At 41.6% G+C, this 23204-nt stretch overlaps 1 protein-coding gene across 2 annotated transcripts in view; it reads right to left on the reverse strand.

Annotated features, from left to right (window-relative positions):
• Positions 1-15447: 15447 nt before the first annotated feature.
• The window catches only part of nlgn4xa (neuroligin 4 X-linked a), a 151296-nt gene continuing 143539 nt past the window's right edge, over positions 15448-23204 (reverse strand). For both annotated transcript variants that reach the window (XM_033616120.2, XM_033616121.2), the window contains one exon: positions 15448-17678. In XM_033616120.2, coding sequence (XP_033472011.1) covers positions 16784-17678 — 895 coding nt within the window. In that variant the 3' untranslated portion in view covers positions 15448-16783. The remainder of the gene's footprint in view (positions 17679-23204) is intronic.

Raw genomic sequence — 23204 nt, forward strand, 5'->3', positions numbered from 1 at the left:
TTTCCAACTTGTATGTCTTTAAAGATACTTTAAATGATTAACACTGGGCATATTATGTAGTTCATGCAGTATATTTCCTGTGTCAACATGGAATGGATCTACTAAGAAGTATTGCGTGTGTGTATCAGAGCCTGATGTATTTTCCTCCTCTGTGCCATAGAGCTCCACTGTTGTCCAGAAACTATTAAAAACACATCAGTGAGCCACACTGCTGCACTGGGTGACAATTTTCATCATACACACTGTAGTTTATTTTGAGTCAACCTCACATTCACTGTCCTGCTGCCACAAATACTCACTAGATCACCAAACATGGATAAATCCACCACTCTTTACTGAAAAGAGTCCAAGGAGGTAGATTACCAAGGACGAAGTGGGTATACCCTTCTGAATAGTCCAGTCTTTTTTTGGCTGACAGGTGGGAATACTGTGACAATGTATTCTCGGGACAAAGAGCTCAAGGTGTCGACTCGGCCTCCAGATACCCCAGATCCCCAGAACATTTGAGGGACGTGCTCATACCCCAGAGGTACTCCCGATCCATGGTGGGTGCTCCTTGGACTGGGCATGGCTCTGACCTGTTAAGGCATGGACACAGGTCCTCTGGAGGGTGTCCTTTGGTGTCTGGCAGCAACGCATTGGCTTCAGATCTTTTGGGTCCTGTGGGTTGTGAGGTGGGGTACCAGCACGTCCCACGGATGTTTAATCAGACTGGGATCTGGGGAATTTGTGTATATGCAGAATCTGTAGGTGCATGTATGCAGAACCTGCGCCTCCTGGAGAACTGCCAGGCTTGTCCAGATGGGCCCGATGGAAAAATTCTAAATTAGGAGTGGCTCTAAGATGAAACAGCAGGAGGATCCAGGACAGGATTTTAGTATTTGAAGCCTTCTGGTTTCCATTTGTAGTGCATTTGTAGTCCAAGGAGTGTTGGCCAATTGCATTTGAGCAGCAGGTAACCAGTCCATGTGGAGAGGAGGAAAGAATTGGCCGTAATACAATCAAGGGACCTACAGACTATTGCAATGTATTCGGATGGAACAGTTCTAATGATATCCTACGAAATAGCGCCTTACGAATGACGTGATGTCCTTAACGTACAGTTATACGAGTCACGTAAACTTACTGAGGTCAGGTTTAAAAAAAGAAACATTGTGAGGATGTACCTTAAAATCACTCAAAATTAACTCAAGGATCCAAACACCTGACTCCAGGGGTAAGTCCCTTGGAAAAGTCAGTTTTATGGTGACCAGTCCACCAGCCCAAGCTGCCTCCTTACAAGCGCCCTGGACCGCTTCCTTATTTACTTCCATCAGCACATTGGTCACGTGATCGCAGCCTTTCAAAATATGGGATATGTACGAATGTGGGTGCATTGCTTTCTGTAGGAAAACAAACGAAAACTTTGTGAGAACAGGCTGACTTTAAATGGCCTGGGTTGTCTAGGCTAAGACTAGGGTAAGACTAGCTAAAAGTCTCGGACATGGCAGAGAACTCTTGGACACATTGTTGGTTTTGGTTTGTTCATGTTGTTTGTTGACAAGAAGAAAAAATGTAGAATAAAACCAGATGTATTCTTTCAATTTGAAGTATATTTGCAGACATCATTAAAGTGGTATATAACTTATAAGTTATATATTTTTCAGCATGGCTTCATCACCCTCTGTAAATACAATGGAGTCTAATTGGCAAAGACTTTCCACATTTTTCATACGTAGGTGCACTAATATGAGTCTTTTCTGATTGAAATAATTACAGCGTGATATGTCAGAATACTCTGAGCAATATTTCATATATATTTGTATTGCTGGGATTAGTCATTAAAGAATTGCAGTCTGAACTTTGGTAGCGAGAGTCCATTTTTAACTCATGGGTTGTGCCTTAAAACTTGTGATTTATGTTCCAAGCTGGCCAACAAACAACTCCAACCCTCCTGAGAGAATCCTGTGTGTGTTTGTGCTGCAGACACATTGACAGCACTACATCTGTGCCTGCCGTAAAAGAGGCATGGAGAGATGAGAGACCTCTGTAATCCAGCAGTATTAAAACAACCTGCAGGGGAGGAAGGCCATGATTAAATTTGTTAGTCTGAGACAGACCCTTTACGTTTTGTGAGTAACCCAATTTTGGCTGTGTCTGCTGGGGCTAGTGAAAGCACCGCTCCCCGCGCTGCTGCCATCCAGCCTGCCACCATAAATCATCTGTGCTGTTTCATCTGGCGACAGAGTGGCAGGGTAAAATATCATCTGGCACTGACCTCTATGTCCTACATGCTATGGTTTCCATCAGAGGCACACTCACTCCCTCCTCTGTTTGCCTACACAGGCTAACATCACGCTATAAGGACCTGGAGCTGTATCAGGGAGTATGTGTGATAATTTTTTCTGGTTTCCAGCTGGCATTTGACGCACAGCAATGTTCAAGCGATAAAGTCCAATGTCAACCTGAACAAACACATAATGTTCACAACACAACATTAAAGTGACGTGCAGTTTCTAGTCAGAGCAAAAAACATAACTAATAACACTGATCCGCACATAAAATAGAAGACTTGAAAGGAACTACTAATATTTGGCTAATTTTGATTTGATTTTGGTTTGATTCAATATTTATTTTGGGCATGCAAAAAAAGACATGAACACACAAACAAGCAGACAGACAGAAGCAAAGTAATATAAAAGTAATTGATTTACACATCCGAAAAGGAGTGGGAGGAAGTATAAACTTCTAAAATCCCATTCCTTCTCCATATGTCATCGAGTGAAATAAAACACAGATTACTTATATAGATAAATCAGAATCAGAAATACTTTATTGATCCCCGAGGGGAAATTATTTATGTTACAGGTGCTCCTTGCAAGAGAGGAAAGATACGTGAAAATATAAGAAATTTAAACAGTAGTATTAACAAATATATAGTTAAATAAACAGGAATTATTAACAAACATAAACGTAAATATATATATATATATAAATATATATATATATATATATATATATATATACATATATATATTGTAAACTGAACAAGATTATTTACACAAACAGAATATATATACTTTTCTAAATATACAATTTTAATTACCATTTGTGTTTGTCACAAATATAACCAATGTAAATATATATCAATTACCAAATATCTGTCTTACAAAATATAAACCATTCTAAATATATAATATAAATTACCAATTTTCCATGACTTACAAAATATGTAATCCCCCAGGGTTCATATCTGGGACCATGTTGTTTTGAGGCGACAGTGCTAGCAACTGAGCCACTTTGCTGTTCTGCTGAGAGGGAAGAGGGGAGAAGAATTGGGTTTGCGGGAGGGTCATGAAAACCAGTGTTGTGCTAGTTACTGAAAAATAGTAACTAGTTACCGTTACTTGTTACCTCATTAAAAAGTAACTCAGTTAGTAACTCAGTTACTTAAACCAAAAAGTAATGCGTTGCTGAGAAAAGTAACTTTTAATTACTTCCCCCACCCCCAAAAAAATGACTTAGGGCACTAGGTGCCTTTCTTCTTTGCAGTGTAGTTTTTCTAAGCCACAAAGAAGACAGGGTTACTAAGAAGGATAATGTTTTGGGAAACTCAGCCCTGCAGCCCAAAACATTTCCTAACTGTATTGGCTCGTAGCTGCATTGCCTAAGTGACAGCGGATGGAGTTTAACCACGGGATTGTTAGACTACAATTTGACAAAACAATTGAACGGTATAGGAAACATGCAGCTGTCTTCTACAGTGGAGTCACTCGCTGTCAGGCAGCTAAACATTTTACAACTACTGTACTTGGATACAAATATGGAAAATGAGCTAAAGAGAACATTTGAAGAGCTACATGATGATGTCGAGTCTGTCGCCCACCGCATTCATTGTCTGTCCACAACTAAAGCTTCCTCGGGATAAGAATGGATATCACGTCACTGGATAAATGTTACTGGGACTAAAAATCTACCACTTAATGTAACGTTACAGCACTGTGGTGAGGCCAGCAGGTCGACAGTGACTTCAGAGATGGTGAGAGACGTGTTTCATTAAGATGCTCTGGTAAGAATTCTTCATATACCTCTGTCTGACTTGACTATCTGTTATTGTTAAGGGCTAAAACGTTTTAGTGAAAGGGAACTTCAGTTTGTGAAGGAATACTGCATGCTGCATGCCGTTTTAAAAAACCTGACCAAAAATAACGGAGTAACGCACTGTTTGGTAACAGTAACTGAGTTACTGAAACGCATTAGAGTATTAGTTACTGCCAAAACTAACGGCATTACTGTACTGCCCAACACTGATGAGAACTGAGACCAACAGAGGAGAAAGGGTTAGACACACCTATACAGGTTACAGCAGGTGATTGAATTTATGAGGTACAGGTGATTTGAATTAGTGGGAGAAAGAAGCATGATCTTGTCCCTGAACCTTAGTTGTAATAACTTCATATTGTGTAATTGTTTCCAATATATTATTATTTTTTAGTTTCCATGCCTCTGCGTCAGCAATAGCCATGGCCAGAAGCATTATGTTTTCAGGTTGTCCGTCCATCCATCCGTCTATCCCTTTCTCGTGAACGGGATTTCTAAAAGGGAATTTTCTCAAATTTGGCACAGTTGCCCAACCCATCAGAGTTGTAGAATACCGGCGCTCACATTGGCTTTTGGTTCGTTGGCATCACGAGGACATGCGGCCAGACAACAACGTAAGTTTAGGGGGTGGAAGTCTATGTAGAGTGAGTGGGAGTCATATCTTGATGTGGGATGTCCATGACCAAACAATATCTGACAAGGTTGGAGTGAGAATGTCTTGGTTTACCCAAACTATAATGTATGAACCACTGACCGTGTTGTTTCCCCAGCCTTACCCCAGTCGGTTTGCTTGGTAAATATGCTCATCATGCTTTACTGGCAATGATATTGTCAAGAAATAAAATGTTGGAAGTGGACATTTTGCAAAAACCAACAAATGTAGCCGCTGCACATCAGCTGCATCTGAATTGGATTCATAAGAAACATGGAGTCCATGTTAAATATGAATAGCCTGTTTAAATATTGATGCGCTAATGTGATAAGTAGCATTGTTGAAGTATTCATCACAGTGTCTGAATCTCCCAGTCTGAATATAAAACATTAATCAGGAGAGTAACTGCTCACTGTAACGGTCAGATAAATGTAGTGGAGTAATTGTTCATTTCCGTGTACTTCAACAGATCCCCATGAAAATAAATCCACCGTCTTCAGAGCTGGAGACGTACCTGAATTATTTCACAGTATTGTTTTGGTGTTGTGTATATATCGCTCAGGTGGTGTTAAGTATTCATGCTGTTAATTATGTTTATTCAATTATAAAACTCCATAGACTATTCAGCCTAATGAAATACGGAGCCTCTGAAGGCTTTAATTAAATCTCACTCAGATGGTTGACAAGCAGGTGAAGATTCTTCTAATATTGAGCCCAAGGATTGGCTCCAAGCCCAAAGATTCTTTAATATCCTGCTCCAGATGCTTCCTCTGAGCTTCTGCTTTGTTGGCATACCTTTGATTCTTCGTCCTCCTCTTCTGCCACTATTACTTTGAATGCAAATGTCACCTGATTTCCATATTTAAAAACATGTGAGACCTTGTTGCACTTGATTTGTATTTACATATTTATACAAACATGGATCCGGCTACAATTTCTTTGCCCACACCAAAAATGATTAACAATAAAAAATAGTAGAGTCATTTTTAACCTATTCCCACATGTCTGCATTCAGAGGAGGGGTCGTGAAGTTGGACGAGATCTGCTATACAACAGCTTAGCACACAAGATGGCAGTGCATCTGCTCGGCAGTCACACTGCCACACTCAGCAGCATAATTACACTGCCTCCATCCTCCGAGCAAAAGCTTTCTCATTCATCCCTTCCCTCTTCGCTCTCCCCATCCACATTGTCCACTGTAAACATTTTAACTGAATGGCATTGGTTTGATGTTGTGACGAGACACTGGGAAAGTGAAGGGAAATGAGGACACTGGAGCGGGCCAACTGCTTCCCCCCAGATGCCCCGAGCTTACAGCATTAGTCCGTCCGGGAGCACTGGGGTCCTGCTGTCACCAGTCCATTACACACAAATGAAGCTCAGACAATGGACCGGATCAAAGTCCAATTTCAGTGCGTCAAATTGCAGGCAACATATTTTTTCAAACAGGCCACCAGCCAGCATGCACCTTTAGCAATCATATTCTTACTTCTATCCAGAGTAAATATGTCAGCTTATCACAAAACTCCAATTACTGGAACTATCTACACCAGTGGCTCCAAACTGGTGGGTCACAGTCCAAGAGTGGGTCATGGATCCATTCTGAATGAACTGCAACTGACTCACAAACACTTTAATTTTAAGTATAGTGAATTTCTGACAGAGAGCTTTTATTTTGAAGTGCCATTTCCAGCTGCAGACTGAGTGCATGAAGTATAAAATCTTGAAAAATCGATCTGTAAATCAATTACTTTTGACAGAGACAGAGATGATGATAGTTGCCTAGCAACCAAGATGCATCTGACTGCCTGTGGTCGAAATAGGTATAAAATGATCACATTTTCAATGCCTTTTGTCGAATTTGCTTAAATGACCTTTTAGGAAAAGCCAGGAACCAGCAGCACTGTAACTTTTAATTCAACATATGGAAATGGTTAAACTGACTGTCATGGACCCAAATAAGAATTCCCCCCTCATCAGGAGCACAGATATTGAAACATTTTGCTCGCATAGTACTCTTATTCGGAAAGATTACTTAATACTTTTAACCCCTTGTTTATTCGGCTTAACCCTGTGGTCCATAGACTGTATATAAAGATGGACGACGTTACAGCTCCCCCAAAGTGAAGCCAAAATATCTTGATCGCCCCCTGGTGGCTGGCTGCAGTACAGGTCATAAGCCCCATCCCCCTCTATGTTACCAAATGAGCCATGGACCAGACTAAGGCCCAATCCCAATACCCCCCCTTGTCCACTACCCCCTAGCCATTGCCCATTACCCCTTGGCCCCCGAAATGAAGCAACGAGGGGTAGGGGTAGAAATCTTTCCCTAGGAATTGGGACACCACTCAGTACATCACCGCGTCAGTTACGTTCACGCATACGTAACTATTTTAAACAGGAAGCTGCGAGCCATCTACATTTACAGCCGGCATCTACAATGGAGTCTCCGGTTGAGTTCAATTGCGTTTGCCGCATTCATCATGCTTTGTCTGATGAACTACAGACGACAGGGTACTTGTGCTAGCTAGCTAGCTAGCTAGCTAACCAGCTAACATTACGAAGCAGCATAGTTATACTGGCTGGCGTGTTATCGTAATGTTAGCTAGCTAACAAGCAACCTGACGACGGTAACGTTTGCTATGTATGAACTTTGTCCCCGTCTCTTGCTCGGTGGTAGCCATGGCGACATCTACCCCTTGCTGGCAAGTCAGCTTCTGAAATCCATCGCTCCGAAGGGCTAGTTTCATCCCCACTACCCCTGGTTATGCCCCCTACCCCTACACGCAAAAAGGAACTGGGACACCACTACCCCTCGCGGGAACACACAAATGTAGGGGTAGGGCCAAGGGACAGGGCTAAGGGCGGGTATTGGGACAGGCTCTAAAAGACCAAGTACGCCAGATGATTTCTGTCATTTCAGGTAGTTCTTATCGTGCTCATGTATGTTTCTGATAGTGATATCACACGATGCACAAGATGGCAGCTTCTGTATCCGGATTACTTTGGCTTCACTTTTGTATAGTGGGGCTAAATGGAGATGCATCGTCCTTCTTTATACGCAAGCTGTGGTATGGTCCTTCAAGATAGCTGCTGAACTGTTATCTTAATCTTGAGGCCCTGTTTTGTCAAGGGGCCCTGTGTCAAGTTTTAACCATAAACCAGGGACTTGACAGTGTAGGAGCAACTGTTGAGTAGTTTTCTGGGGCTCTGGGCAAAATATATTGGAGCTGCCAGGGCAGAGTGGGAGGAATTGGGGGATCGATAGCAGCACACAGTTCAATTTGACTCTGATGTTAATCCAGCCCTGGATAAATGATAAAGTATTTAAAAATTTCTGGAGATGACAAATGACCTGCTGACTGACTGACCGATCGATCCATTACAAATATACCTCATCCTCTAACTGATTGTTTGTTTATTAATTATACAACCTGTGTTGCATCCAACTTGAGAAGAGACCTTTGCTTTTCTGACATGCCTCTGCGGTGACTGAAGGATAAAAACAGTGGGAAAATTCTTGATTACCTGCAGCTTTACAGACCACAGTTACCACCATCTCGATAGAAAACAGCTTGTAATTACTGTGGAGTACATAAAGTAAAATAAATGTTGGATTGATTACACAGGAAGGTTAGGGTAAGGAGGTGATGGGGTGGTTGCCTGGCAACAATAAAAAGGTGCAGCAAGTTTTTTTTTTTTTTTTTTCCAGTGGTTGCATTTAATTTAAACGTGGTGCACCTTGCATTTTGCAACCTGCAAAACATTTTCTGTGTGATCCAGCCTTATTTAATTAATTTATTATTCATCAGACCACAAATGAGACAAGAATTAGTCCAACACACCAAGTGTCTCTCGAGTTGCTTTCTTCCTCGAGGTCTCCTCCTGCAACTGAGGAGGGATCCCTCTTCCAGTACGGACAGATGTGCAACAGATGTTGTGTGTACAGCATTAACCTTAGTAATAATATTTCAACAATAATAGTATTTTGGCAGTATACATATTATAAGCCTATATTAATGATGATGAAAAATGATAGCAATTGTATCTTACAGTGATAACCAAATGTGTATAATAACAGTAGAAGTATGACTAATGATAACAGCAGCAGTAGGAGGCATCAGGCAGGACCACGGCAGCAGCACAACCACTTCCCACGATCCAGGCGCAGGTGGGGTACGAGGGAACCTGCGAGAAAGTGGAGCACAAAGGCTGCGGAGGAGAAGCCAACTTAGTGACATGCAGTAAAAGGACATGAATGTTAGCAAATGAAGAACCAACTTTTCAGATTCTGGGAGCGAGAGAGAGAAGGTGAGAAGGGTGTTGTGATCTAAGCGTTAATATGTGCCTGACCAACAAATGACAAATCATCTGTGGTCCAGTGAATCCCAACAAAGGGCTTAGTGTATCATGTGAAGTCCCTTGGCAGACTTGGCCTACGTCAACCTAACTAGGGGCTGGTCCAAGGCAAGCCTGAGCCAGCCCTAACTATAAGAGCCAGCCCTAACTATACGCTTTATAGTCTTAAGGAAAGTCTTAAGTCTAGTTTTAAATGTGGAGACGGTGTCTGCCTCCCGGACCGCAACAGGAAGATGATTCCACAGAAGAGGAGCCTGAGAGCTGAAGGCTCTGGCTCCTGAGCTACTTTTGGAGACTTTAGGGACCACGAGTAACCCTGCATTCTCAGAGCGCAGTGTTCTTAAACAGGAGAAATATGATCTTGTTTCCTGTTAGTACACGTGCTGCTGCATTCTGGATCACCTGGAGAGTTTTTAAAGACTTACTAGAGCTACCTGAAAATAGGGAGTTACAGTAATCCAGCCTTGAGGTAACAAAAGCGTGGATGAATTTTTCTGCATCTTTTCGGGTCAGGATAGGCCTACTCTTTGCAATATTATGCAGATGAAAAAATGCAGAACTTGAACTTTGTTTTAAATGGGAGTTAAAAAACAAATCATGATCAAATATTACTCTGAGATTACTTATGGTAGTGCTAGAGGCCAGAGCAATGCCATCCAGAGAAACCATATCTTCAGATAGAGTTTCTGAGGTGTTTGGGGCCAAGAACAATAACTTCACTTTTGTCTGAATTTAAAATACGGAAATTGGAGCTCATCCAGGTTTAAGGCATGTTTGAAGTTTAGTTAACTGATCTGTTTCCTCTGGCTTGATTGATAGATACAATTGTGTATCATCTGCATAACAATGGAAGTTTACAGAGTGATTTATAATAATGTGACCTAAGGTAATATAAAGTGAACAGTATTGGTCCGAGCACAGAACCTTGTGGAACTCCGTAACTTATTTTAGTATGTATAGATGATTCATCATGAACATGAACAAGCTGAAATCGATCAGATAAATTCAAATTTAAACCAGGTTAGCGCAGAACCTTTAAGGTCAATTAAATGATCCGGTCTCTATGATGCTACACTTTTGGTAGAATACAAGATATGTTGACCAGCTCAGTCACAATGATGTTTATGCTGTTCATGACAGTGCACCTGCACACGATTGGAGGATGATGTATGATTTGCAGCTTGTACAAATGTCTTCCCATTTTAGCAAGAACCTTCTTTTTTTATCTTTTAGCATATCTTTATCTTTTTGTTTTCTGGATTCTTCGTTTATGAGAATAACAAAGTTTTCTTTCCAAATTTGGCGTAACCCAAGATGAGTAATTGATATGCAAATTACCATTTTGGGGGAGATGTATTTCTTCAACACCAGGCAGCCATTTTTAGATATGTTTTGTAGGTCCATGTTGTGGCAGGGAATTTCAAGTCCCATGATCCTTTGCTGTCATCAAGAGCTGAGTCACACATTAACATTTACAACAAGTGATGTGGAAAATTCCTCACGTCAGGTACTCTGTGCTGCGGCTGATGAGAAAACTGTTGGGGAGGCTGAATGTGAGTTGAGAACAATATTTTCCCAAAGTTAAAGATGTTGAGGGGGATTTCTGGAGGCCATTACTGCTACATTGGTTTCTCACCACTTAACTGCATATATATTGACTCTGAAGATTTCATATTCATCTATTAAGGCTCCAGCTACCCAGGGAGGGAAATGCAATCAACTAGCTTTGCTGCTGAGGTATTTACCTGCATTTTAATTCATGTTTGGAGGAACACAGCAGCGGCTCTCTCTGCAGCTGGTCACAGCAGGGTTTTGTGTGGCGTTCACAGCACACAGAAACACCTTACCTCTCTTTCCCACACCACAACCCCCCCTACACACACACACTCACATACACACACAACCTACATCTCTGCCCACTCCCATTTGGTGCACTACCTTGTCACCGTGGCGATCGATATGCCTCAGTAATGGCTGCCTGGAGAGTGGTGCACTTGAATGACAGCTCTGGGACCGTGGTTGAGTGATGGAGCGCTGTTGCCAGCTTAATTAACTTCCAGTCGAGTCCCCAGTATTCACATTCAGCCCCCCTCCCCATTACCACCATTCTCCCTGCATCACTCACCCCCCCAACCTCCACCGCATTACCCTAAGCATAAACAACATGCTAATTAAAAGGGTGCCTGCACATTTGCGCTGCTTTGTTTGCACACAAGTCTCAAAATAAATATTCATCTCGCTATGTATAAGGCTTGTTTAGTGGATCATTTATTATGGATCAAACAATTTTGCTAATGAAAAGTTTTCTCCGTCTCATGAAAAGATTTTTACACATCGGACTTTACTTATGGGGAAGCTTTTGCAAATGTCACAGGAGACTGTATGGAGACATCCACTACGCCTCAGTAACTGCAGATTACTATTAAAGATTTCAATTTTCCCCCTGTCACTTCAGTTTTAAGTCAAAAGCTAATTTGCTTGGCTTGTTGCAAAGGGGATCGATAGATTGAATAGTGAGAAGGCAGGTAATGTGGCAGCAGCGGGGAGGGCGATTTCGAGACAGTTTTACTGAATACAGGATGCTGAGAGCCTGGACGCGAGACCCCGGGGAGGTTTGTAACCACGGCAGCAACACTCTTTGCTATTCAGCTCAGAAGTCTTGTTTTCCCTTACGGAGCACAACAGCAATTCACAAAGGCCGAAATAGTCAGAGAATTTAGCTTAGCTGGCAGAGCCCAAGCTGTTTGCAGATGCGATTGTTTCAAAAGTTTCAAGTGCTAGATTGCCGGTATTGATTGAGTCGAACTCAATAAGCACTACGCGGCTGCATCGCTGCAACAAGAGTCAATCTACCGGCTTTGAAAATGGGAGTTTTCATTGTGTCATAAAGAAGCTGTAATGCAAACAATAACCCTGAACAATATCCAACACATGATGTTTGTTATATTGTAAATTGTCAAGTCAATTGAACTAATCCTCCTTTAACAGTTGCAAACCAGGTGGATATTTAGCTCTATGGCAGAATGTTGCTGCCATAGAGGCAATTGTTATAATGAGAAACTTTTTCATTTTACCATATCATTTTCGAGTTGCCCATCCGTCCCATTCTTGTGAACAGGATATCTCAAGAATGGGATTTTTCTTTTTCAATTTGACACATGCCCACTTGAACTCACGAATGAACTGATTGATGTTGGTGGTCAAAGGTCAAGGTTTTGGAGTTAAATAAGATGGCATTTTGTGGACAATTCTTCACTGCAACTTTATGAATCAGCTGTTCCTCAATGCGGCACTCTCAAAGCTACCGACAGATTGAAACATGGCGTCCGGTAAAAGTTTAGCTCAAAACGGCTCAAATCCAAAATGTTGTCATACTGGCGCAGTTTTCCAAAGATACTATCTCTACCTTGTCTGCTCTCATCAACCCAAAAAAAAACACATGAACTTCCTAGTAAACAAGCACAGCGTGACCTGCTCTACTGAAATTTGATATTCTTGTGTTGCTGGCACTGGCCTTAGCTCGGCAATTAATTGCACACCATCTACCACATACTCGTGGCTCCGTTAGTCGTTTTATAAATATGATATTAAATCAATCATCTTGTCATATTACTTAATACTAGTGATGTCCAAATGAAGCTTCATGAACCACCAGTTGTGTTTGCTGAACCCACTAGATGGCGCTCTTGGTGTAATGAAAAAGGCTCAAGGGATGGCAATACAGTTTGGATTGTTGCTACTTTGTTGCCCCAAATTGGTGCAATTTCACAGCAGCCTGAAGACTTTTTATTGGGTTTTTTGCCCATTCCTCAACATATTCTTTAAATCTTGAAGTTGGTGAATGTTCATCTTCAGCTTCTTCCACAAATGTTCTTTAAGTCTGATGACTGACTGGGTCACTCTAAAACTTTTATTTTCTTCCTCTGGAACCAACAGTCTCCTTTGCAGCATGTTTTGGATTGTTGTTCCCCCTCATCTCATCCTCATCATCCAGCTCAAAGGATGGCAAAGCAGTTTGGTTTCAACTAGTGATGGCCAAACGAAGCTTCATGAACCACCAGTTGTATTTGCTGAACCCACTAGATGGCGCTCTTGGTGTAATGGATAAGGCTCAAGGGATGGCAGTGCAGTTTGGTGTCAACTAGTGATGGCCAAATGAAGCTTCATTAAGCACCAGTTGTATTTGCTGAACCTACTAGATGGCGCTTTTGGTATTATGAAAAAGGCTCAAGGGATGGCAAAGCAGTTTGGTTTCAACTAGTGATGGCCAAACGAAGCTTCATGCACCACCAGTTGTATTTGCAGAACCCACTAGATAGTGCTCTTGGTGTAATGAAAAAAAGGCTCAAGGGATGGCAATGCGGTGCAAGGGATGAAGCTTCATTTGGACATTACTACTTAATACTAATGCATGATGAGGTATGATGACTCTGACTCTGTATTAACACTGTATTAAAAAGTCTTTCCTTTTTTATTGGAGTTCTGTGTAACCTCGGTGCCATTATAATCTGTAAGGCTTTTTTGTTTTTCTGTTTTTCGCATCTTTACATGGGGTGATCTACACCCAGACTTTGAAATTACTATTTGCACACTGATCTTTGATTTAGCTAATAGGCTAGTCTGTTCATTTTTTATGTGTGTGTTCTTTGAGTCATTAAATGTCTGAGGGCCTATTAATGCACAATGACTACTTTTCTACATTCATTGGTTCCCTCCTTTTATTTCTTTGTGGTATTACTGACCAGTTTTGGGCTTCACTGACAGGAACTGAGCAGTAATTGAAAGGACAATAAAGCTATTGAAAATAATTTGTAAGGGATCTTTATTAAAACGAGAAACTAAGAGCAGCAGAGTGGTGAGTATGACATTTTAAAAACTGGGAGAAAGTTTACCAAAAATATCATAAAATGGACTTTCAAGAACGGATTTAAAAAAAAATAAAGAATTAAGTTGTATGCCTCTGCCAGCTAGTCAAATTGCAGGCACAGTTTACATCCATGTCTGTCCAGACTCATATGGATGTTAATGGATGGATGCTTAATATTCTACATGGATGCTTCACACACATCTTCAACCCGACAGCACAGAAGATCAATACAGTCAGCACAGTTTCAAGATGGGCACCCAAGATTGTCACTTATTCAGTTTGAGCAAATGTGTCTCCTCCTGTTCCTGAGTTATTAAAGGATAACGTCGGTATTTTTCAACCTGGGCCCTATTTCCCTATGTGTATGTGTGCGTATGATTCATAGGTACAACTCGTTCTGAAATTGGTTCAGTATTGACGGGGTGGATGCAGCCGGCAGCCGCGAAACAAGCTAAAACAGTAACGGGGGCAAATGCGTCCCATATAAGTTTGTGCATTAAAAGTGCTTTTTTTCGCCACTGACCGGTTCAGATCGCCAGTGCTATCTCTGTAGATAGCATACTAAGCGTTTCCCTTACCTCTGGGCTGACGTCATCTCATGAGAGCTTTGCTTGTTGCCAGAAGAAAACAGAGGAGCCATGCTGAGCGACGCTCAGAGTGGCGCTGGTTGTCCCAGAGTACAGCTGAGAGTTTTACTGCATCAATTGAAAACAATGGTTCGTGTTTGTGCTTATCCGAATTACAAGTATAGGATGTCACGCAACACCCCGTACAGCTTTCATAGGCTGCCTTTGTCGGACGGCGAGATGCTGAAGTTGTGGCTAGTTGTGCTACAAATGCTTTAGATGGCGCTTTTGGTGTAATGAAAAAGGTTCAAGGGATGGCAATGCAGTTTGGTTTCAACCCTTTGTTGAACACAGAGTACCAGAGTGGACCCAAAAAATAAAGTAAATGGTTCATGAAGCTTCATTTGGCCATCACTAGGATTTAGTGGCATCTAAAACTGAGAGTTTTCCATGTGCAAAGTGTGTAGGAGAACTATGGTGCAAAAACACAAATGGTCCTATGTGGAGCCAGTGTTTGGTTTGTCCATTCAGGGCCACTGTAGAAACATGGCAGACTCCGTAGAAGGGGACCAGCTCATATGTCGATATAAACCCATAATTCTAAGGGAACAAAAACACAACAATTGAATAGTTAAATTAAAATTAAACAAAGTATTCTCAAACCATCAGTCACAGACATTCGATCACATCTGCACTCACGACCCACACAACCAACCAATTAAGTAAACCTTCCATGTTTTTTTCTCTTTTTTTTTTTAGAAAATACTGTGATATTTTATTAAAAATGTTGCAGAAAAAGTTTATACAGGTGTCCAGCCAGAAATATCTCTATTATCACTTAAGGCAAAACCGCAAACAAAATAAGACAAACTAAAGATTTTTGAAACTCTACATTAAAACCCTTGTTATCTTGACTGGTTTTCGGGACCAAATGGCAAGAATATATCTTTTATAGAATTTACAAATGTAGCTTAAAATCTTCTAGGTGTACTTCCATTTTTTTTTTTTCTCGTAATAGGATGCAAAACGGAAAGAGAGTTAATGGTTACTTTTGTTGTAATTTCATAATAATATCATTAATATTTACACTCATTCACTTGCTTTTGTAACCCAAAATATCACAAGCCTGGCACAATACTTTACATATTGCTAGCATATGACAATTTGAAATATCTAACATATATTTCTTTACAAACATATCCAACTAATATTGATACAAAAAAAATCACTGCCTTTTTTTATTTCTAAATAATACATTGCTGGTCACATTGTAAGCTCAGGCAGTGCTGAGGTTGCAAGACAGAAAAAAGCCCACAAAGAAAACTATTAGAAGCATAACAGGATGACGGCAGGTGAATGGGATCAAGTCAGTCCTCATTCTCAGACAGGTGACGTGTCTGAAAATGGAGAGTAAAGCTCTTCCTGGACATGCAGTGTCTAAAGAGTGGAAACAAAGCAACGCACGAGACAGTATTGTATGTGATGGCCTGCGGATGCACGTTGTGCAACTCTCCGACGATGGGATTGTGTTCGCATTTTGGTCGTTCTGTGAAAAAAAAAAAAAAAATAATGAAACACAGGTTGTGATCGGAAGAATGAAGAATGTTTGTCGATATTTACATGCACCTGAACAGAAAACACAAGCCGGAAAAACCCAAAAGATCTCAGCCAAAGTAAAAACAATAATAGAAGGAGCTCTTTTAACATATTTTTTTTTTTTATATTTTAAATTTCCACACACAACTATATACCTTCTGTCCTTCTTTCTTTTGTCTTTTTTTTAATTTATTTTTTATTTTTTATTTTCTTACAAAGTTTTCTTAAATACATTTCAGGCTGGGGTGTAGAATTCTGTGCCCACGTCAGGTCTCTGATGCATGAAGGATCATGAAAAGATTATGTTTCAGACGTTCAATTGTTCTGCGCTCATGTCACAGAGCTTCTCTGTCACACTTAAACTGTTCTGTTTTTATTGTAAGAACATTGATAGTCATCCCGTTGCCTTTTCTTTTGGTAAAACTCCTTGCAAACCTCCCGTGAAGCTTAGCTCCAAGTCGAGTTATTACTACAGTAACATTCACTTTGAATATTGTCACGAGTTCATTATTAATTTATACTGTATACGCTTTTCAAGAAGGCATGGTAGCAAAATAACATCTTCTGAGTCTGTGCTTCACACAGTCCGTCACTCATATCGCATGCCTTGAGAGGTTAGAGGCCGATCCAGAGGGAATCCAGCACCGTCCCATCCCAGTGGAGCTATACCCGTGTGGTGGAGTGGCCGTGGGGTAAGTTGGTACTGTTCTGGCTGCCACCGAAAGTATTGAAGTTGTGCAGAGGCTGCATGCCAGCCAGTGAGTTGGGGATCATGGTGATGGTGCTAGGCGTCATCAGGGGTATGTCATCGGGCGAGCGCCGCAGGGTAAGGGTATAGTCAGGCGGGCAGGTGAGGCGCAGCGTGTCATGGGTCTGCAGCGACTCGCACTCGTGGTGGTGCTCGTGCTCCAGCTGCTGCTGCTTCATCTGCAGCGACATCAGCTCCTCGCTCTGCAGGTGGGCCACGTCGTTGGCGGCGGAGGGCGCGTTGGCGGGAGTGGAGTTGCGCTGCGGGGTGGGGACGCGGCGGTTGGACTCGTGCCTCCGCTTGTCTTTTTTGTAGTAGAGTGCGGCGAAGGCAAGGATGTTGAGGAAGAGCAGGGAGGCTCCGACTGCGATGGTGACGCTGAGCTCGGTGGAGTAGTCCCTCTTGGTCTCGATCACCACGGTGGACTCGTCGGTCAGGTCGCCACTCTTGCGCTGGTCTGTGGTCTGTTTGGTGTTGGCGGGCGGGACTCCTGGGTGGCGGGTGGTGGACGGCCAGTTGTTTTTGCCAGGGAATCGTTTGGTGTAAGGGTAGGGGGTGGTGTCCTGCGGAGGTATTTTGGTGGTGGTGGATACGTACTGAAAAAATTCATTGATGTTGTGGAGATGTGGAACTAGTTCCAACCAGAAGGCGACCTTTGTAGCGCGGTAGTGGTCTCGGACTCGAGGTTTGAGGCCGATGTGAAGGTAGAGCTGGTCTTTGGGGTTGTACTTGGTCCAGGCTACCTCCTCAAATCGGTTGGGTTTCGTGTGGATGAACTTTGTATCCTGTGGAACTGGTTGGTTTGGATCCCTGGAAGACGAAAAGAGAAAAGAAGAGATGAAAGTCAAGATGTGATAGAAGTATCAAACTCTTTTATGTGCCCTTACAGACCCGGGGATAAGGCCAGAGAATTATAATGGTTACTCTCTCCAAATCCATTGAGCATTGTAAACATGCATTAATGGGAACAGAAAACAAACTTCATTTCATTCACCATCATCACTATTTAAAACATAATGACCGCGTGTAAAACAGGTTTTCATGCGACTCTGTAAATGTGTTTTTCCTTCAGATCATTTCAAAGCAGCACGGTGATACATTTCAACAATGTAACTGTCCATTAGATTCACTGAGCACCTCTAAGAGAGTCATTACTCCAAAAGTCAAAGCCTTTATTTTATTTCGCTGCTCACTCTGTTCAGAGCTAATGCGTTCGGAGGTGACTCTGAATTTGAACAAAACTGTCCGTGCCATTTATACACCAACGACACGTTTCCAGGTTTGTTGTCGCGTTTTCTTAATATTCAGTCGTGCTCCAGGGAGTTCTTTTTCTCTGTAGTTTACAACAGAGCTGCATCATCTGGTGACTTTGCGGGAGCGATTTCATTAACTTTCGAAGGGTGAGGGGGAGTGAAGGCTAGACAACAACCTTGGAGCAGACACACTGAGTGTTTGTGTATCTGTGGGGGTGTGTATCTGAATACACAAGAGGAGGAACTCATTTTGAATCATGCATTGCATGTTGGGGACCACCGATGAACTTGTGCCTCTCTTTAAGCAACAGTGCGGGTGTGTGTGTGTTACTGGGTAATAGATGAGTGTGTGCATGTGGGTGTTATGGATGTAAACTTCCATCTCTTCCTTTGGAGGTTAAATGTACTTATTGTAAGTCCAACAAGTCCTCCAACGTATATGACCAAGTAAGTTGTTTGTTCCTTCCCTCTAATGCCGGATTCATCCACCTCATTCCTAGTCTCGCATGACCAGTCTGCCTTACTTTGGAATGGGATTCTGGGGACATTCGTCTTTCTGTTGTACTACGGACAACAATTCGAGGAACAGCAATTCCAGTGTAGGCGGGTGTAAGGCAAAGCTAATCATCCGTTGGTCAAGGAAGTACGGAAGTACACGGATTTGAATCCAATCACAACACTGCCGCTGGGAGCCAGCGCTAGCTCTATTACAACTTTCCTATGGGAATGTCCACAGATAACAGAGTCAGCCAGCGTGTAAGAGACGACCTCATTCCTAGCCCCCATGATCCCTTGCGTGAATTCTGTGTGCAACTTCCGGCATTGAACCGAAACAGAAACAGAACCGAAACAACATGTATTCCCGACAAATACAACACGCTAGCATTATTAGCACAGGCCCAAGACATTTCTACATTGCATAAATTAGCCTAGCCGCTAGCAGCATTTTTCTTCACTCACATGAAGCCAGGATAAATCATACGCGACTTAAGATGCCGTTTTCCGGGGGTCTTATCTAATCTGTGAAATAAAAGTAAATAAAGGAAGTAAATAAGGAAATGTTTTTCACCTTACATATTTACACAAGAAGTTTGTGTCGGTGTGACAACGTAGTTAGGCGTACACTTTTAGAAAGGTGCACATCAGGCTACGGCAAAGGGGACACTTCCATGCAGTAGCAGTTTTAGGACATTTGGTGTCCTCGGTGAGCCCCCGTCAAAAAAACATTGTTTGCCTCAGCTCCAAGGGCGTAAATATAGACAGTGCAGGCAGTGCCATTGGGGTGGAGGGGCCCCTGTAAGTGAATCAGATTCCCACCTTAGAAATATACCTGTGTTCATAAATAAATTGTAAAAAAAAAAAAATAATAGTATTAATTTAAAAAATGTGTCATTTGCTATACATGTCCTCAAAAAGGAAAAACCAAAATTCTGTTTATTTTATAAAATCTATAAATACACTATAAAAAATATTCAATGAAATGATCCATTTCTTACTTTCTCTGATTTTTTTTTTTTTCTTTTCAGACATGCAATGATGACTGCTTGATGTTGGTCAATGTCAAGTCTCCGTATGTGTCGAGACAACACATGCATGATAGTACTACACATTTATTACCAAAATGCAAATATACAACCTAGATAATTAACTTGTTGGGAAGAATAAACAATAGTAATGTGTGGTATTGTAAAATAATAATAATTAATACAAATTCACTTTCTCATTGAAGTGGGGATGCACTGATAGCTGATACCATTGTTTTTATATTGGTGTTTCTTTAGTTTTTTGTCATTTATTCTTCTTATGTGCCAGGAAACACAGAAATCTACACTATAAAAAATAAAAAATGAACAGATTTAAAGTCCTTCATTACACTTCCTGTGAATGAGCATAAATTCAATAATACCCATTTATGAAACAACCTTTAACATAACCTTCTTTCCCATTGAAAACATCTAAAAAAAACAAGTAAAAAGCCTTTTCACTATAAATGATACACCATAATTCCCCTCTCTAATATCTATTTTATAGTGCGTGAAAACATCAACAAATTTATCCTTCAAACAGCTGGATTTATTCAGGTTTCTCACCCAAAAAAGAAACAAAAAAAGGCCTCTCTATTATTTAGTAGGCTTTGCTGTTTTCATGTAGTGCACACATGCAGCCACAGGACTGCAGCAGCTGTCAATTACCTCGTTAGGCTGAGTGGAAGAATCAGGGCAGAGAGATATTCTGCTAAGTTTGGCTTGTGTTTGGTATTTCTTGAGTTTATCAGGTATTTTTGTTCATCTGTGCATGTACTGAAGTCATTTGCATTGTGGAAAAGCCAGGTAAGAGATCAGTGTGGAGTGTGAGAAGGAGGGGGATAGGTTGAGTGTCTCCTCTGCTCTGCTGCTGCAATCAGTGGAATCAGCTGCACCTGTGCAGCTCCTTTGTTACCCTGCAGTCTGCTGCATGTTCAGTGAGAGATGTGGGAAAACCAGAGCTCTGGAGCCAAAAATCTTTGTTCGTCTCCATCATGCTCTGCACGTTCATCCTGTTTGTAGAGGTTCACTGCCATAACAACCAAAGATTTAGCTGTCAAACGGACGGGTTTAGTCGAGAACAGTAGGAGTCCTCCACTCTGCTGAACTCTATGTAAGATCGGTGGCTAAGCCCTGCTCACGGTGAAACATCTCACACTGAAAGTGACAGCAGAAATGCTGTATGAGACTCTTTATACAAGGTATTAACTGATGTTTTGAGCCCTCGTTTCATTCAGCTCAGTGTGAGAGTTGCGTTTTGCTGCCCTCTACGGCACGTGGTGTTTCACCGCCCTGCTCAGAGGAGAGACACACAAGTGCTGAGCTTTACAACCACACAACAAAAGCCCTGCAAGCAAAAAGTTAACAAGAGATGTTTTATTAAGATTCTGTCTGAAAGAATCCCCTCCAGGAAGATCGATTTCTTGGAAGTCACTGCACTAAAAGACTATCAGTAAAATTAATCTTGTCCTTTTGCAGGAACTTCCTGCAGCCCCCTGAGGAGAGCCTAGTGTTCTGTGGACAACCATTTTTCCAAACAACTCAATAATATTCATTTTAATGGCGTCTCTGTCGGGTCTATGCTGTTGTCCCATTGGTGTTTTCAGTCTAAAATGGCACCCTTTCAAACAAGCAACAAAGTTCCATCACTTGTGCTTCTATGCTCCTCAGTTAAAATAAGTAAATGCTGACTTTTGGTTTCACATGGGACATGAACAGCGGTCTCGTGGGTGAAAGTCCTCATTTTTTTGACCCACCCACCGCCTGAATTTATCCTTTGGCTTCGTTATAATTAGCACAGCCACTAGACGTCACACCTAACAATAACACAAGTATGCGTCATAATATGATGCTTGTACAAATGACCTATGAGGTCATATTAACAGAGATGTTACAGTGTTGTATGAGGTGTGTGTATGCTAATGTTGCTAATGTACCATTTAGCTGTGGCCCAAAATCCTCACTACAAACTGTTTCTGTGCAGATTTCGAGTCTGTAGTGTGCTCAAATTGGAAAAGTTATATAATGAAGTACATTATATTGGAAAAAAAAAAGTCAGTAGGCAGACTAAAAATTCTTAAATTTTAAATGTGCTGTTGATGTGCTGACACTTTTGCCCCAAAAATGCAACTCCCAAAAATAAGGAAATTTGCAAACAGATTGATGGAAAGAGTATAATTTCCTCTCGGTATTAAATGGTTAAATATGTTGTTTTAGTGGTGTGGATTTGAGTCACATGACTTGGACTGGAGTCAGGCCCAAGTCACAGATTTGATGACCTCATACTTGACTTGACGGAATCAAAAAAGACTTAAAACTTGTCTTGGAGTCTCGAGACTTCACTCAGACTTCAACGTTTGACACGAGAGTACTTGATACCTTCCCCTAAGCACAAAGATTTAAACATTTATTTTGAGAGTGTGTCACAAATCAGTTCCCTTCCTGGATCAACTAATGTTCGTTTTCCGTAACCACTTATCCTCTTGAAGCCCAGCTGACACTGGGCGAGAGGCAGGGTTCACCCTGGACAGGTCACCACACTATCACTGGGCTGACACATAGAGACAAACAACCATTCACGCTCAAATTCACACCTACGGGGAATTTAGAGTCACCAATTAACCTGCATGTCTTTGGACTGTGGGAGGAAGCTGGAGTACCTGGAGGAAACCCACGAGAATGAATTGCAGTACATGTAAAACGTGCAGGTCGGAAAATTACAACCGGACACACATCACCTTCCAACAAACTTGTTTTTAAAAACAAGTACACATTTTAAAAAGCACGGATGATTTTTGTAGTTGGATATATTGTTACTATGTTGTTAAAATGGCATTGCATGGTGAATGAAGGACTCGAAACTCTAAGTTCAGGACCTGGGACATAACTTGAGACTTCTGAGTCTTGACTAAGAACTTGATTGCACGAACTTGTAAAAGTAATGCACACAAATTCGTACAAATCAAATGTAATTCGAAAGGCTGTGATCACGTGATCAATGCGCTGATAGCAGTAAACACTAGTGATGTCCAAATGAAGCTTCATGAACCACCAGTTGTATTTGCTGAACCCACTAGATGGCACTCTTGTTGTAATGAAAAAGGCCCAAGGGATGGCAATGCAGTTTGGTTTCAACTCTTTGTTGAGTGCCAGAGTGGACCCGAGAGCGCCATCTAGTGGGTTCAGCAAATACAACTGGTGGTTCATGAAGCTTCATTTGGCCATCACTAGGAACACGGAAGCAGTCCTTTGTGTCAGGAGGCAAGTTGGGGTGATGGATGGATCACAAATATGCAAACTTTCCCCGTGAGTTTCCCCGGGACATTTTCAGAACCGTGTGAACTTTGAGTCATTCACCTTGTTTCTTTTCCTGCTCATCTCAAACTTCCCTCCCAGCTTCATGTGTGAGAGGGATTTCATGTCAGGCTGAAACAACAGAATCATATATGAGGCAACATTCTGAGCCAAGCCATTCGTCTCGGAGTCCAACAATGCACAGAGTCAGAGGAATCAGCTGAGTAAAGACTCATCACAGCTGAACCCTATAGAGTGTGTTTGGT

This window comes from Epinephelus lanceolatus, chromosome 24 (assembly GCF_041903045.1).
Source record: "Epinephelus lanceolatus isolate andai-2023 chromosome 24, ASM4190304v1, whole genome shotgun sequence".
NCBI classification, from domain to species: Eukaryota; Metazoa; Chordata; class Actinopteri; order Perciformes; family Serranidae; genus Epinephelus; species Epinephelus lanceolatus.